Raw genomic sequence first — 17,168 nt, 5'->3', positions numbered from 1 at the left:
ACTGGGGGAAAAGAAAGCCCATCCTAGACACTTGTCAGTGCTTTCATTTTTCCTTCATCTGTAGTTCGTGTTTTTATAAAGACAAAGGCAGATTTACAGATTTACAATGCAAAGAACATTTAATACCACCAAGCATTTTTTCATGAGATGTTGGGGAATATCAGTATGGACTGTACCAGACAAACAGAAGAGGGGAGAGTGACCAAATGAGTCAGTTCCAGCCACTATTACCTGATTTTCATTCCCAACTTGGAAGATGGGTCAGTCAGTTTTTGCCAAACAAGCATGAGAACTTAAATCTGAATCCCAGATTCCACATAATAAGCCAGGTGTTGGCTGGGTGGTGGTGGCACACTTTAATCCTAGCACTTGGGAGGCAGAGGCAGGTGGATCTCTGTGAGTTCGAGGCCAGTGTGTTCTACATAGTGAGTTCCAGGACAGCCAGGACTGTTTCACAGAGAAACCCTGTCTCAAACAAACAAACAAACAAAAGCCAGGTATAGTGGTGGTATGTGTCTGTTGTCCCAGCATTGGGGAGGTGGAGACAGGCAGATTCCTGGGGCTCATTGACTGACCAGCTTACGTGAATCAGTGAACCCCAGATTTAGATGAGAGATGCTGTCCCAGAGGAGGTGCATGGTATGTAAGGAACAACAGCCAAGGTTGACCTCTGGCCTCCACATATGCATTCACACACATGCCGATGCACCCACATGAATGTACACATACACCCCCAAAATAATGATAGCAAAATAAAATCTGACCTATATTCTAAAATGATATGTAAAATTTCTCTAGTGTTCTTTTATCACACTGCTGAATATAGTTCAAGGGTTTAAGGTGATACATTGAAAGACTAGAAATAAAAAATCCTGTAGGCTTATAGTGCAGATAAAACAGGAAAATTATCGTAGATGTTTGGATTTGGAGACATATGTGCCAGTCACCAAGGTTTCCTGTGTAATTGCACCAAGATGCTGCTGGTGTGGTGAAATTAGAATTGCAATGAGCAGTTCCAAGATGGAACATTTCTGAGGAATGTGAGTGCACTTGTGCCTTCACTTCCCTAAAACAATGGATTACTTCAATCGTTCTCAACCTGTGGGTTGTGACCTCCTCAGAGCTGCATGTCAGATATTTACATTATGATTCATAATGGTAGTAAAATTACAGTTATGGAGTAACAATGAGATGGTCTTATGGTTGGGAGTCACCACATTTGAGGAATTAAAGGGTCACAGCATTAGGAAGGTTGAAGACCACTGGATTATTAATTAAAATTTAAATCAATAAAACCAGTTCAAATGACTCAGTGAAATGAACTTCAAGAGAGAGTATACTTGCATTGAAAATATAATTTTTTTTTTTTTGGTTTTTCGAGACAGGGTTTCTCTGTGGCTTTGGAGCCTGTCCTGGAACTAGCTCTTGTAGACCAGGCTGGCCTCAAACTCACAGAGATCTGCCTGCCTCTGTCTTTCAAGTGTTGGGATTAAAGGCGTGTGCCACCACCGCCTGGCCGAAAATATAATATTTATTTAATTAAGTAATACTAAGCGGCTGTTGACCAGAAAGAATTTTTTTTATTTATTTGTTTTGAGACAGTCTCAAGATGTAGCCCTGGCTATCCTGGAACTCCCTGTGTAGACCAGACCAGGCTCCCTTTAAACACACACACAAATGAACGCTGGTGCCTAAGGAAGCTAGAGGTGTGGCATCCCCTGGGAGCTAAAGTTAGGGATGGTTGTGAGCCAACTCATATCGGTGCTGGGAACCAGACTCAGGTTCTTTGCAAGAGCAGTACATAACTGCTAAACCACCTTCCCAAAGCCCCAAGATATGTTATTAATATAAAATATACAACCTTTACCCTTGAAGACTTCTGAGCTGAGGCAGATGTATATACATATTGAGAGTGCTGATTATGCATTTTGATAGTGAATGTTAAAATAGAAAATTAACTTGAATAGACTGACTGTAAAATAGCAATGACTTGTAAAAGAAAAAGCGTTATGTGATATCAGACATCCATGAGGGCTGAACTAGTGCCCTTTTTCTTCCCAGCAGCAATGACTTTGGCATCTGCCAGCCATTTGGCTAATCTGAATGCATGTGTATTCGCTTCTGCACCGTGGGATCTTGTTAAGTGCTCTTGCCAGTAGCCTCTATCTACTTAAGGTAAATACGACCTTGTGGTCCATTTCCTATGCACCCTCATTATTCTTCCTGTAGCCTCAGGACTCCTACTGTAGAGTCCCCAGTTCTAGCATACACCAGAGTCACAGGGAGCCTCAGATGCAGTTGGAGCTCAAGAACCTGCATCTCTAATTAGTTGCCAGGTGACAAGGATGCTATGTGTCCAAATTTTTACTTTAATTTGCCTTGAGTACATGCTTTTTGTTTCTTTGTTTTGTTTTTTGTTTTTTGAGACAGGGTTTGTCTGTGTAAGAGTCCTGGCTGTCCTGGAACTCGCTCTGTAGACCAGGCTAGCCTTGATCTCACTGAGATCCGCCTGCCTCTGCCTCCCAAGTGCACCACCAATTGCCTGGTCATCCCCCAATCCCATGGCATGCTTTTCTGTATATCTGTCTGTATATATTATGGACATTTTACAATTTTTAAATTTTATGTGTATGGGCTTTTGCTTGGATGTATATGTCTGTGTACTCCTTCCATGCCTTTCAGTGGAGGCCAGAAGATGGGGGAACAAATCACCTGGATCTTATATATGGTTCTGAATCACCATGTGCATGCTGGGAATTGAGCCCTGGTCCAGAGTAGCCAGTGCTCTTAACTCTGGAGTCATTTCTCCATCCCTGCACTGTAGTGGACATTTGATGAACAAGCTCACTTTGATAACTCACAGTTTCTTAGATTATTTCATGGATGGTGATTCCTTTTTTTTCCTCTCCACTTTATTTTATTTTTTTTTTGGATTTAAACATCCCGAAGTAGTCTTCTCTTTTTTTCTGTGGAATTTCCTTAACTTCTTTTCCAATACCTCTAGTTCTCATCTCTACTATTGCTAACTCTTGTTTACTTTTCTTTTTTCCTTCCTTTCTTCCTTCCTTCCTTTCTTTGTTTCTTGAGACAGGGTTTCTCTGTAGTTTTTGGAACCTGTCCTGGAACTAGCTCTTGTAGATCAAACTGGCCTTGAACTCAGAGAGATCCACTTGCCTCTGCCTCCCAGGTGCTGAGATTACAGGTGTATTTGAGTGCCAATGGAGGTCTGAGGAGATCCCCTAGAACTGGAGTTGCAGTTACAGGCGTCTGTGAGCTCTCTAATATGGGTCCTGGGAAACAAACTCGGCTCTGCTGGAGAATCCATATTCTCAACACTCTTTGCTTTCTTGTTTTCCAAAAAACAAACAAACAAACAAAAAAACAAAAACCCAAAACAGTTCAGTCTAATTTTGTTTCATGATTGCAATTCTCTTGAACACTCATAAAGAACACCCCCCCACACACACCTCTTTTCCTTGTGCTGTCTATTTCTACTACCCTTGGTCACTTCTTTGTTTTCAGTCTTCCATGAGAAAGGCTTCCCTCAGAAGTCTGAGAGTCTTTGGATATCTGCTTATATTTAAGAAAAAGGCGCCAGTATTTCTGATAATCAGAAACTGAGCGAGAAGATGGGGACAGGTAAGGGCAAACTTCCCTCAGAATGATCTGTTTAGGACTTGGAGGTGGCTCAGTGGCAGAGTACTTGGCTCACATGTGTAAATTCAATCTCCAGTATTAACAAAAAGAGAAAGAGTAAAGTAAGAGAATAAAAAGTATAATGGTTTGGCCTTTAGTTTATAGTTCAGGAATTTCCCATGTCCTCATCTTAATTGTTTATAGCCTAAGGGCAATTTTTCCTTCCTTCCTTCCTGAGATATGCTTTTCTTTTCTTTGTTTCTTTCCTTTTTTTTTTGTTTTTTGTTTTTTGAGACAGGGTTTTTCTCTGTAGCCCTGGTTGTCTCAGAACTTGCTCTGTAAATCAGGCTGGAGATCCACCTGCCTCTGCCTCCCGAGTGTTGGGCTCAAAGGTATGAGCCACCACCTCCCAGCTAGTTTAAGGACAACTTTATTAGTGTTTGAGAGAAAAACAACGAGGCAGGCAAGTTGTAAATCTTCACAGCTGCAAGAGAGGAAGGAGATGGAGACAGGGAAGAATCTTGCTTTTAAGAAAGTAGGTAGGGTGAAAATTCAGTCAGGTCAGCAAGCAGCTCCATGGCAGTAGGGGAGCGGAGAAAGTGAGAAAACCTGAAAGCACTCATAGGTTTTGGGCTAGTGTAGAAGTTAGCTCTATTTGGGAAATAACCAGGCTAGCTAAAGGATAAGACAATTATATTTTTATTTATTATAAGGGGAAAACTCACAAAACAGGAACGAGAAGTCCAAGCTCAGCTGTGCTGTGAGGGAACCACACAGAGAGAGGGCACCTTGGCTGCACACCATTTTTCTCCGGGTTCCAGAAAGCCACACCCTAACTTGGTCCCACCTCTTAAAGATAACTGAATGGCAAAGATTCTCCATCACCTCCCTCTTTTGTCAAACAAGCACAATCCAAATCCAATACAAAACTATATACAATAGAAACAGATATTAAGTATAAAATTACAACCAACATAAACAATATTAAGCAAGGTACACATGATAAATGTTTTAATAGACATTCTTTTCCAAAGAGTCTAAGTCTTGCATTGGATAAGCTTGGCTAAATCATAAGAGGATGATAACTACAAGTATCTAATGTTCAACCCCATCGAAGGCCTGAGAAGGGAGATAATATTACTTGATTAGGCAGAAAGTACAATCAAGCAGCTTCCAAAGTGAGCAGTATATGATGGAGACAACTGGCTACCTGAACAATCACCTAAAGTCTCATTTGCAACATTGAAGCGACCAACTTTGGCTAAGGCCTAGAGTAACTGACAGATCATTTTCAGAGGCAGGACATTTTTTCAGAACCATCTTACCCTGTCTTGGCAAGGTTTGTTAGTTCTTTTCCTTGTGTCCTTCTTATCCAGTCCATACACCATGTACTTTATCAGTGGTTGAGGCATGGGCAGTTCCTTGACCAAAGGCCAATTGTGCCAAGAAGAAAACAAACTCGAGTGGAGTATCTTTGGTGCTCAACTTTCTCTCGGGAATAGATTGGTGCTGTCAGGAGCAATCATGTCTCATGTCAACAGAATCCTAAGTTATTTAAATGCCATGTTCTACAGATCCTTGAAATGGTTGAAGATTACCTATCTAGGCAGAGAATACAATCTCTATGTATCTAAAGAACCTAATAAATCTGACTATATGTATAACAAACATAAACAACTATTGATCTATAATATTTAATACCTGCATAACTTAAAGACTAAAACTTCATGTCAAAATATTAAATAATCTGTAAACAGATGTGCAGCAAATGAAGACACTGACCTCAAAATGTAAACAATGTATAAGTATCTTGACCAGAGGTAAGAATAATATATAATGCAATTCAAAAATATATCCCAAAAGTTGTATCAATATACAAAATGTCCTAAACAGAGGTAGAAACATGCATGTATACAATCTGACAGAATAACTTTGCATAGGTGTACAAATATTATAAACAGAAATAATAAATATAATTTGAACTTGTATCAATATACAAAAACTATATCAATGTAAATCATCCATAAATAATAGCTCACATTACCCACTATTATTATTGGTGTGATTAAGTTCACAATAAATTATCTATTATCTCATTTGATCCCCACCTTTTCTTTGGGTCTACATAGTTTCCACCTCAACCCTCTACCTTATACAAGTAATAGTCAACAACCCCTAAATGGTGTTCCCAACCCTAAGGACAAACTTAATTGGGAGCGAGGATGTCATCTTCTAGAATTGCTTCTAGCTGTCATGGTGATGTGGGATTCCCTCTGTATGCTATGATTACCATTGGTTAATAAAGGAACTGCTTTGGGTCTATAGCAGAGCTATAGGGGAATAGAGGTAGGCAGGAAAACTAAACAGAATGCTGGGAGAAAGGAGGTGGAGTCAGAGAGAAGTCATGTAGCCCCTCCTGTGACGGAACTTTACCTGATAAGCCACAGCCATGTAATGATACACAGATAAATGGAGATGGGTTAAATTAATATATAAGAGTTAGCCAATAAGAAGCTAGAGCTAATGGGCCAAGCAGTGATTTAATTAATACAGTTTCTGTATGATTATTTCAGGGTTAAGTGGCCAGGAACTAACCTGAAGTCTCCTCCAACAGACTAGTGTCTGAAAGAGATAGAAAAGAAGGAAAAGGAAAATCAAGAGAAGCCCACCGGCTGAGTGGCAGAGGCTCCATAAACAGTGGCCACAGGCAGTGTCTTTAGGTCTTTTCTCTTGGGTTGATCAACATACAATGCAAAGGATCTTCTGATCCTGAGAAAAATGGAAAGGTGGTACAGGATTCTGGAAGTCAAAATGGTTGCTGGGAGCCTTAGCATTCCACTCAGTATGTAAACGTGGACTTAATAGATCTATTTTCACTCTCTGCCTGGAACCTGCCACCTTTGTAGGAAATACATTTGTAGTAGTCTTTTGCTTTGATAGAACGAGGTATTTGCATGAGTGCAGGAAGTAGGGAAGGGACTGTGGAGACCAGAACCCAGGTTTTATGCAGGAACAGTAAACACTCTCAACTGCGGAGCTATCCTTCCTGCCCTAACCACTCACTTTTCAACAAGTGTTCATTGACACTGAAATGTCTGGCTAAGTATAATAGAGCATTTGGTTTATTTTTCTTTTCTGATATTTGAATTTGTTTTGATTTTGATTGGGATGGATGTTTTATGAAATATAGAAGAAAGAATCCCGTAGGAGTAAAAGGCATTGAGGTTAAGATGGAGCACTAGGGACTATCACCTCAAATCTGGGGCTTGGCCTGGTGTGGGAACACATGCCTGCAAACCTAGCGGTTGGGAGGCAGAGGCAGGAGGAATGGGAGTTTTGAGGCCAGCGTATACTGTATACCCAGTCTCAAAAAACAAAAAACAAAAAACAAAACAAAACAAAACAAAACAAAACAAACAAAAAAAAAAAACAAAACTAAGCAAGTAACTCTCCCCTACCCCTCTTTTTTGATTTGGGGTCTTTAGCTCAGGCTGGCCTCCTCCAACCTCAGCTTCTCATATATGGTGTTTGCACTCAATGACCAACCCACTTCCTTCTTCAGTCTGAAAACGTTTGTATAAGGTATTCAAATGGTTTAAATAATGAGTGTAAATGATACTAGTAAGGACTAGACAACTATTTTAACTTCCTGGCATTCAGGGAGAAGGTACATTTTTATTACATTCAGGAAAGTGGGAGATTCTGAAAGGAAAAAAAACGAGAGCATTGGTGATTGTATAATCCATATTACAGTAGCTTGAAGAATCTCAGCTTTTAGTTGGCCTGGGGTAGGAGTGCCATGAAGTAAAGGTATTACTAAATTGTTACATAGAATTGTTTCCATTTGTTCATGGATCAGCTGTTCCCCCTTGGAGCAGACAGCAGCAAGAGTTCATGAGTGTAAACCCTGCTTCTAAGAAACACTAGGAGGCCCTTCAGTTTGTCCAATAGTATTTTGTTATACCCACTTATAGCTTGACTTGAGGAGCTCCCTTCTCTTTCTTCTCCTCTGAACTTTCTAGAACAATCCTCTTCTAAAAAGGGCCAAGGCCAAGTTAATCTCCCAAGGAAACAAAAGCCCATTGCTTTAGCTGCCTTTTCTCTTGATCATTAATGTTTCTTGGGATAATTCCAGTCTTGTTTATAAAATGTACATGTGTTTGTGTGCACAGCTGGGACTGAAGCCATTCTGATAGAATTCCTGTGTCTGCTCATGGCAGTGAGGTAAAAAACTGTTGAATTATAATCTTGTTGAGGACAGGGTAGAGTTTAGACTTTTGGCTCCAAAAGCGTTTATTTAGCACCATGCCTTGGATGTATGACATGTGTATTAAGCAATTTTTTCATATTCATTTGTTGATATTAACCTGTCAGTACTATTAATTAACATGGAATTTGTGCTGCTAGTTCTTTCTCAACAGAATTCTAGCTCTATCTGACACAGTCAAGAAGTAGTGTAATAAATGATGTGAAAATCTAATTAAATAGTTTTAAACACTTATTTATTGTGTGTATGCATGAATATATCATAGAGTGCATGTGGAAGTCAGAGGACAGCTTTGGGAGTTGGTTCTCTCCTTCTGCCATATGGTTTCTAGGGATAGAACTCAGGTGGTCAGAAAAGACAAAACAAAACAAAAACCGGCTCAGGTTATGCAACAAGCACCCTACCCATTGAGCCATCTCTCCAGCCCTAAAGCTCCACTTTAATATTGGGTCTTCCGTATTTGTCAGGAATAGCATTGGCTCGTCATTGATGGGAATATTACTACTTTATTTAAAAACACACATACAGAGACCATATGAAAGCATGAAGATAATTTCATCTTTTAATTTCAATATTCCAGCTTTTCTTTAAAAAAATTAAAGCCACATGTTCAGCAATACATTGACATATTAAATAACTTTTTAAACAGAAGAAAGAAATTCAAGTTACCATCCAACCTCTGTACCAGGTATGTTAGGTGCGTGACAGTCCCAACCCTTAAAAAACTCCAAATCAAGTGACAGAATCAACACACAAATTTGTATTTGCCATAATAGATGTGAAAACCTTCCCCAAGTGTAGCACTAACTCTAATTGTTACTAATAATAAAAACTCGGAGTCAGCTATCGGGGTGAATGCTGAAGATCAGAGAAGCAGAGGGGCCTGCCACTAGAGTTCATACCTCTACCAATGCTCAGAGCAAACGGACAGACTGTTCCTGTCCTCAGTATGCTGCCTCAGACTGTATCCTCAAACTACATTTGAGCTCCTGTTTCCTCCCACCTTATATTCCTCTCTCTACCCAGTCATATCCCTTCCTGTCTCCACTTCTCTAATGCTGGGATTAAAGGCGTGTGACTCCCAAGTACTGGGATTAAATATGTGAGCCGCCACCACCCGGCTGTTTCTCTTTTAGATTGGATCCTTTTCGTGTAAGGTGGGGGGCGGGGCGCGGAGCTTGGACTCAGAAGAGATTCAAGTGAGATCCTAGCACTGTCTTCCCAGTGCTGGGATTAAAAGTGTGTGCCACCACTGCTTGACCTCTATGGTTACCTAGTGGTTTAGCGCCACACTCTGATCCTCAGACAAGCTTTGTTAGATTACAAACAAAATATCACCACACTCGTCAGTTTTTCATAGATGTGGGAGTTCTGTGACTTCCTCTGAAATAGTTTCCTGAGAAGTATAAGAAGCTGTCCCTTCTTTCATCCCGCATGACTCCATGGCATCTCCTGTCAAGATTTTCCCCCCAATTTTACTCGTCAGTCTTACCACAGAAATATGGCTTTACAAGTTACCTAATCAAACTTCCTATTTGATGGTTAAATCTTTGTTATGGGGGCATGTGAATTTGTGATTGCTGTTTGTCTCACTTAGAACATACCCGATTCCAAAGAACAGATACCCAAACCCTGTTCATTTAATCAATGATGATGGACCTGGTTCAGAACTGTTTGATTTAGACTGGAAACATCACCAAATATCAGACCGCTCTTTGGGAAGGCTTTCTTGTCTGTTCCATTTATTCTGGATAGACCTTGTTTGGAAGATTTTATTTATTTATTTTGAGCATATGCAAAAAGGTTCTCAAAGGTTTCAGTAAATTTACTTATTTTTATTCCAATTAACCAACCAGTCACTGTAGCAGGAAACGGGATTGTGTTGATATTTTTTGGTGAAATTATGATACTTTGTTTAAGAAGCGCGCGCGCGCACACACACACACACACACACACCAGTTGCTTGAGCATGTATGGGCACATGGGGAAATGGATTTGGAGGAGGGTAGACTACGATCAGATCTGGAATAAAGTCTAGATGTAGGCCCCGCATCCAAACTCCAATCTTCTCTAGTCGGACAGCTTCGGTTAAGCACAGTAATGGCCTACTTAACGACTCTGTCTTCTTTACATGAAGTTCAGAGGCCAATGGCTTCTTACAGTCATGATCCTCAAGAGTTGGCCACTCTCTTCAGTTTGTTCCTGTGGAGGCTCGTTCGTCTTCAGTGTTTCTTCTGCTGAGGCCTGGCTGGTCTTCTCTGCACCCGCCGACCCCATCACAATCACCGGCCCGGCTTCCCCTCAGGAAAACCTTCCTTGCAAGGCCGAATCTTTCTTTTGTGGGGCTTTTTCAGGCCAAGTTCGGAACTTGCTCATCAAGACTTAACTTCCCGAGGCTGTCTCTGGTTCCACCAAGGGCCAGGCTCAATCCTCTCGCAGAACTCGTTGTCCCCCGTGCGGGGCTCAGGTGGGCCGGCGCGCTCAGGTGAGCGAGCTGATTTGCGCGGCGTGAGGGGCTTCGCGCTTTTCCCAGAGTCCGCCCACCACAGCTGCGGCTTCACAGCCTCCCCCGTCCGGCGAGGCTGAGCTCGGGAATGGCTGCGGGTGGCGAATCCAGATGCTACCCAGCTGCGTCCCCGCCGCTGCACTTGAGGGCGCCGCCAGCGTGAGGAGACGCCCGCTGCCGGCCGCGGGCTTTGTCCGTCCGCCGCCCCGCCCCGCCCCGCCCCGCCTCGCGCCTCCCCGCCCCCTCCGCGGTCCCACTTCCTCGGCGCGGGAGGCGGGAGCGCGCCGGGCAGCGAGGGGTTAAGCCGACGCGCTTGAGGCGCGGAGGGATCCGGAGGCGAGCGGAGCTCGGTGCTGAGGCCGCCTCAGCGAAAAAAAAATGTCCGCCTGAGGAGACCCACAAGTTCTATCGGGGGGACCGCCAGCCCGCCCGGGGAGCCACGGGCGGCCAAGCCCTAGAGCCGCCCGAGCCGCGCGGACCCAAGCGCTCGCGCGGGCCCGAGGCAACCGAGCCGCCGGCTGCGCGAAGAGTGTGTGGGGGGAAGCCTGAGCCCGCGCTCCCGGCCAAAGTGAACTTTAATCGGGGAGGTTGGATGCAGAGCCCGGGCGGCAGGTAACCGCGGGCGGCGGGCGGGACGCGCGGAACTCGGCTCCCTTTGTACCGCGCGGAGCCCGGGGCCGCGTCCAAGTTGCGGCGCGCGGCGGGGCGGAGGCGCGAGCCGCGGGGTCCAGGCCCGGGCAGTGGCGGTCGGCCTGCGCGGCGCTCGGGGCTCGGCGCTTGGGGCCCGGAGCCCGGGAGCCGCCGAGCCCGTCTCATTGTTCCGCAAGTCCGGGGCAGGGCTTCCCAAGTGGGAGGAGGAGGCCGGGCGGGAGTTTGCGGTGCGCGGACGCGCGTGGGGCGCTCTCCGCCACCCCGGGGACCCCCGCTGGGGACGTCCGGGCCGCAGACGCGGGCCTGTGAGCGGCGCGCTCCCCGCAACTTGTCAGCTCTATTGTTGCCGAGCGAGTGAGTCACTTGGTCTCCGGGTCGCCGCTGCTCTCTTGCTCCCTCGCTGGGCGCGGGCTCGTTCGGTACTCCGCTTCTGGGGACCACGAAGCCGAGCCACCTCGGAAACTTGCGGGAGCCATCGAGCCACGCGTGGGTTCCCGCAGCTGAGCGGTAGCGGGCTCACCCGCCTCTGCCCTTCCCTCCCTCGGTGGGGATGAGTGGGGGTCTGGCGTGTCGGCCGGCGCCCCCCGACCACGAGCGCTGCCCCTGTCCCTCTCACGTCGGACCCCCGGGTCTCCGCGACTTAGCTTGTCTCCTCCGCCCGTAGGACCTGCTAGAAGTGGCTGAAGATGAATCCCCAGCAGCAGCGCATGGCCGCGATAGGGACCGACAAGGAGCTGAGCGACCTGCTGGACTTCAGTGCGGTAGGAGAGCTTTCCTCCGCATCTTGGGGTTCTGCTGCGGTTTCCCGAGATAGCGAGCTAGGGAGGAAAGGGGGAAAGCGACATGGCAGCGGCCAACTCCATCTGCTTTTCAGCGATACTCCCGAGGGCTGGAGTCCAGCTCCCCCAAGTTGGACACCTGAACTTTGATGTAATGTCTAGACTTGCAGATTTCAAACTTTAATGCCAGAGGGGTCATTGGATTTAACCAGTTAAGAGAAGAACAGTGCAATCATGAGCTTTGGTTGAGCCTAGCCTTGATGATTATTAGGGATTTTAGACTTTGTATGAAAGATTTCTTTCCCCCTGAAACTCTTCTCAGTATCTCCCTCCCCAAGATTTCATGTGGCTTGTGGTACCTGAAAATGTGTCAGCTCCAGAGAAGTCGACCTAGCGTTAGAATTCCAGGCCTTCTGAGTTGAGTACTTTAACTATGCGTATGCTGTGTGTGTTCGTAAGGTGGAAAATGATTTAAAAGTAAAAGATGAAGCCACAGAGCCCATTGCCCTTTTTTGTTGCTAATGGTTTGAATTTCAGTGTTAACCGTGCCTCGGAGGCGGGACCAATACCTACTATATTAGAACTGATATTTATTATCTTTCCGGTGTGTGGTAATTTCATCGGACGCAATTCTGATTACAAGTGCTATAAGTAATGTTAATGCAGTGGGAATCACTTAGGGCCAAAGTGTGAAGATCATGGATAAAAATTTACTGTTTAGACTTAATTATCTTGGAATCTTGCCTGTGGCCAGGTTTTGATAGCAAATGTCACCAGTTTTCCCAAGCAGTATTAGTAGGTAATATCACTTGTTATTGCCATCCTTGGTCTGAATGCTTCTTCCATTTTTATTTCAAATTCTCTATGAAAATTAAGGAACTAATTGATGACACTTGGTGAACTTTTCTTTGCAAGGAGTCTAGAAGAATTTCAGGATTAACAGATGCATTTGGCTTATTTTGCAGATGTTTTCCCCACCTGTTAATAGTGGGAAAACAAGACCAACGACCCTGGGAAGCAGTCAGTTCAGCGGGTCAGGTAAGTCGACACTGAAAATCAGAAATTTATGTTTTAGTGCTCTGGCACATTCTAGTAGAAAGCATAAAGTGTTTTAGTGCCCCTCACACATTCTGTACCGTGTCGGGTTAAAATAATAAACTGAAAAAAAGTCTCAAACTTGGAGCCTTGTCTTAAAATGATATGTTTTAAAGAATTTCAACATAGATTTCAAGTTGCTCTCTTTTTGTGACTGTCAAGATTGAAAATTGTCTTGAACATAGTTGATTGGGTCATGATTGGGTTTAGGAAAATTCCTGAAGAAGGTGCTCTGTGTTTCATGCGTGTTCCTTTTATATGCAGACATTTAATATATTTTTAGCTCATTAGCATTATTAAATCCCAGCTTCTGAAATGGATAAAAGTATTACTGATATATGTGCATAAAAGGTAGAATTGAGACAAATAATAATAAGTTGTATTTATTTAAAAATGGCTCTTACATTAGAAATCTTTAGAAAATCAGTAATTTTGTGAACATTAATTTAAAATGTTAATTTTATGTTAGAAATAAATAAAAACTTAGATTTATTTTAAATGATATATGTTCAGTGACTGAATTTTTGTCTTGTAATCATATTCTATTAGGATTTTTTTTTAAAGTTAGATTCCTAAGCCAATACTAGTAATGTTAAATTGGTTTGCTTTTGGTATATTGTTTTGTCATATTACTAAGCTTAGAATTTAGAAATGAATATTCCAGAGCAGGGTATATTCTAGTTCATAGAAGCTGTAACTTCTGTTTCACTTAAATTTATTCTTCAGTGTCCGAAGAGCTGGGGAGAAAAGCAGTGAGAGCATCATCCTGAGAAAACCGGCTGTTAGGTTTCCGGGCAGAAGCTCAGTCAGTGCTTATTGTTTACCCTAGTAAAATCATAACTGGTTTCCAAATGCTGTGAGAGCAGAACACCTGGAAATGCGGTTAATTTTATAACCAGATTTAATGTTTTAATCTATTTCTACTTCATATTTAAAAAAACATTTGTTTAAAATCACACATTAGGTTGGCTGACATTACACCACGTGGGAAAACTATAGGATACCTGTCATTTAACGTATTGAATAGGAAAGCATTTTTGAATTTCATATAACCTAAAGGATAGTATTCTTGATTATAAAGATATGAAATGTTAGCCAACTTCCAACCCTTTCCCACCTCTTTTCTTTCGCTAGTAAGCAGTGGACCATTTTCTGCTTTTTGGCATAGAAGTAGAAAATTATTTGTAGAGAAGTAGCTGTGTTGCAGCCCTCTGCTAGTGTTTAGAGGACATCTTAATTTTTATAGCTAAGAGTTCAATGTTAAGAACTTTCAGATTTACTTTTTGTAAGACACGGTAGGTGCTTGGTATGCCCTCCTGTGGGTCCTGATTGCTGTTTCATACTGTTAGCTTCAGTTCAGGTTGTGGAAAACGTTTAACTGGGCATTGATTAGGATAGGAACAATAGAAACTTGTTATGAGAGTGCAATTATACTTAAGAATTGAGAATGGCTTCTGATTTGAAAATGTCTGGTGGATTGCAAGCATGCACTGGCATTTGCCACCATTCTTCAAGGCGTCACACAAATATTTGTGATGGAAGACACACTCATTTCTCTGGATTAAGATGTTATTTGGGAATTTCTATATTCTGTGGACATAGCAATATTTAGCTATGAGGTTTAAGAGAATTATAATAAAAGATATGTCCTTGAGTAATTAGTGAGAAGATCTAAATTTTGAAATGAGAAAATTGTGTGAGGTTGTTTTACAACAAGATATCTGGTGGATACAGTTTCTCTATAGACTTTCTTATCTCAAAGTGAATGTTTAAAAGAAATTGGCACAGTAATATTCTGTGTATGTACTGTACTTGTATCTTATTGACATTTGATTAACCTATGCTGATTTCAAAGGATATTTGTGACACACTATAGTTTCTATTGATGTGCAACACGTAGGACGTGAAGGTCTCATGGTCCTTTTGAAGAGTTGCTTGTAAAGACTAGAGGTTTTGTCTTTGGAGTAACATTTGTGACACTCACCTTTTGCTTTGTTTTTAGGGTGCAGTATTACGTCCTCTTTATTCATCCCTTTAAAGAATGACTTAACTTTGTAGTTGATTATTTTTGAGATACCACTTAAATATGTACAATACTTTTGTGTTTTCTTTTTACCTGAAGTACCCAATATATTTTATAGAATGAGATGCTGCTTTTATCTTGTTTCTGAAGTAAAACAAATAACGTGCATAGTAGCTGCCACTTGAAAGTCATTATAGAGAAGATGAACGTGTATTTATTACTTGAATCTGTACAGTGTCGTTTCTTCCTCAAGACGTTATTTCCTTTACATTATAATTAGACTGTAAATTAGTCCACTTGGTGTGATAGGCTGTGTGAGATGTTCCGTAGTGACCTTGTGTTAAGTGTTTTTTTGGAAATGAAGAGTGGGGTACACCAGCTTCAAATATAGTTATAGGAAGCAATATATGCATCTGAGTATTTTGGCTCATACTTGTAATCTCAGCTCAGAGGCAAAGGTCATAGAGGAATTCAAGGTCATAATTGGATACATAGTTAAAGGCCAGTGTGGGCTACATGTAGACTGTGGAAACGGACCAATACCACAAACAACAAAAGAGAAACTATACAGATCCAGTGTTGATTTCTCCATTTTCCTCTAGTGGTAATGTCTTCCTTAAGTGTAGCGTGGAGTCACAAATAGAGTAATGATACTGGTAAGGTAAAGACAGCCTCATGCTGCCCTTCTATAATTGCATACACTTTCCTACTAATTAAAAAATCCATAGCATTATAAAGTATTTACTCTCTCCATTATGTATGCTAATATTATTAAGTGTGGACCCATCATATAACTTCAGATTGCTATAGTGAAATTTGAATACATCTAGTCAAAAAGAAATGAAGACAGAAAACCAAGATTTTATTAATGTATTTTAAAAGTGAACTACAGTACAAACAGAAATGGTGATTTTTAAATAAAATGGAGACTAAGTTGGCCTGTCACTCAAGGTATTTTCAGGTTATGAGTGGAGTGTGGGCCTCAGTGTATACTAGTTAGAGTTGAGATTTAGGATAACTATGTTTTATTAATATGTATATGATAAGATCCAACATTTTAGATATTGCTTTACTGATGAATAGTGACGACGGAGTAAGCAATTGTATGGGGACACGTAATATTTTAAGTTAAAATGGTTTATTAAGGTAAAAGATAAGTAGCAAAGAGGTCTTTTTGGAAAACCTTGTAAGTACAAACATGGAAGACAGAAAACTGAAACACAGGTGTGCATGGTGCCCCTTCATCAGACCACAGTGCTTGAGACTTGCTACATTTAGTGAAATGTGCTTATAATCCATCATTTTTGTCTTTTCATCAACAGCTTGAATATAAATTTATATTTCTGTCTTTAAACTATCTTTTGGTATAGTGTCTTCCCTGAGTTTCACAATGGTTCTTTTGGCTAGGAAAATAAAACATTCAGCTTTAATTATAATCACAGTTGTTTCTACATTTTGATTTATCAGAATCATGGAGCATACACAATTATTAAAGCCAGATAGTCTTTTCTGTTCTTAAACAGTTCGTAACCATTCTTGAAATTCACTGCCTGCTTTATATTGTTGAAGACTTGGCATCTTGTTACAAGAGAGTGCTTGTAGATAGAGGTGCTTATTAGGATGCTGTTAGGTGGGAACTGAGGAAGGAAAGAAAATCCTGTTTCTGCGCAGTGCATAAGCTACCTTAAAACAAAGCCAAACTAAGAAAAAGAAAAAAAAAAAAGGACCAGAAACAAAAAACAAAAAAACAAAAACAAAAACAAAGTCCCAACCATACAAAATACCGAACAGTTCAAGATTGCTTTTGGGTGTCACCTGAATGTTTACTTTTAGTTGGGAATGTTGAAATTACAGATCTAAAGTGTTTAAGGAATAAAGTGAGGAAACCAACATATCACCACAGAAGGCTAGAGATTGGTATCCTGCTTTGTTAAATAGTTGAGCCATATGATTGTCAGTCAGATAACCATTTGTTAATTACTACTTTATGCAGCCTGGTCTTGTGTTACTAGCATTTGGGAAGATGGGAAATAGAGAAGGTCATAGACTGGAAGTGGAGACATTTCATTGTTTATGTGTAAAGATAAAATATAAAACTGGATGGTAAACTTCTGTATGTACAGAATATTAAGAACTGTATATTAATGTAATTTATGTTGCGTCCATAAGAGGGTTGTGCTATAGAGTGAGGGAACTAGCTTAACTTACAAG

The 17,168-nt window shown here is 41.7% G+C and overlaps 1 protein-coding gene across 12 annotated transcripts in view; it reads left to right on the top strand.

Annotated features, from left to right (window-relative positions):
• The first annotated feature begins 10,881 nt into the window (after positions 1-10,881).
• The window catches only part of Tcf12 (transcription factor 12), a 249,401-nt gene continuing 243,114 nt past the window's right edge, over positions 10,882-17,168 (top strand). For all 12 annotated transcript variants that reach the window (XM_085689335.2, XM_087905364.1, XM_085689332.2 and 9 more), the window contains exons 1-3: positions 10,882-11,021; positions 11,725-11,821; positions 12,805-12,877. In XM_085689335.2, coding sequence (XP_085545461.1) covers positions 11,747-11,821; positions 12,805-12,877 — 148 coding nt within the window. In that variant the 5' untranslated portion in view covers positions 10,882-11,021; positions 11,725-11,746. The remainder of the gene's footprint in view (positions 11,022-11,724; positions 11,822-12,804; positions 12,878-17,168) is intronic.

This window comes from Myodes glareolus, chromosome 4 (genome assembly GCF_982192425.1).
Source record: "Myodes glareolus chromosome 4, mMyoGla1.1, whole genome shotgun sequence".
NCBI classification, from domain to species: domain Eukaryota; kingdom Metazoa; phylum Chordata; class Mammalia; order Rodentia; family Cricetidae; genus Myodes; species Myodes glareolus.
This window is presented reverse-complemented; position numbering and strand designations above follow the sequence as displayed.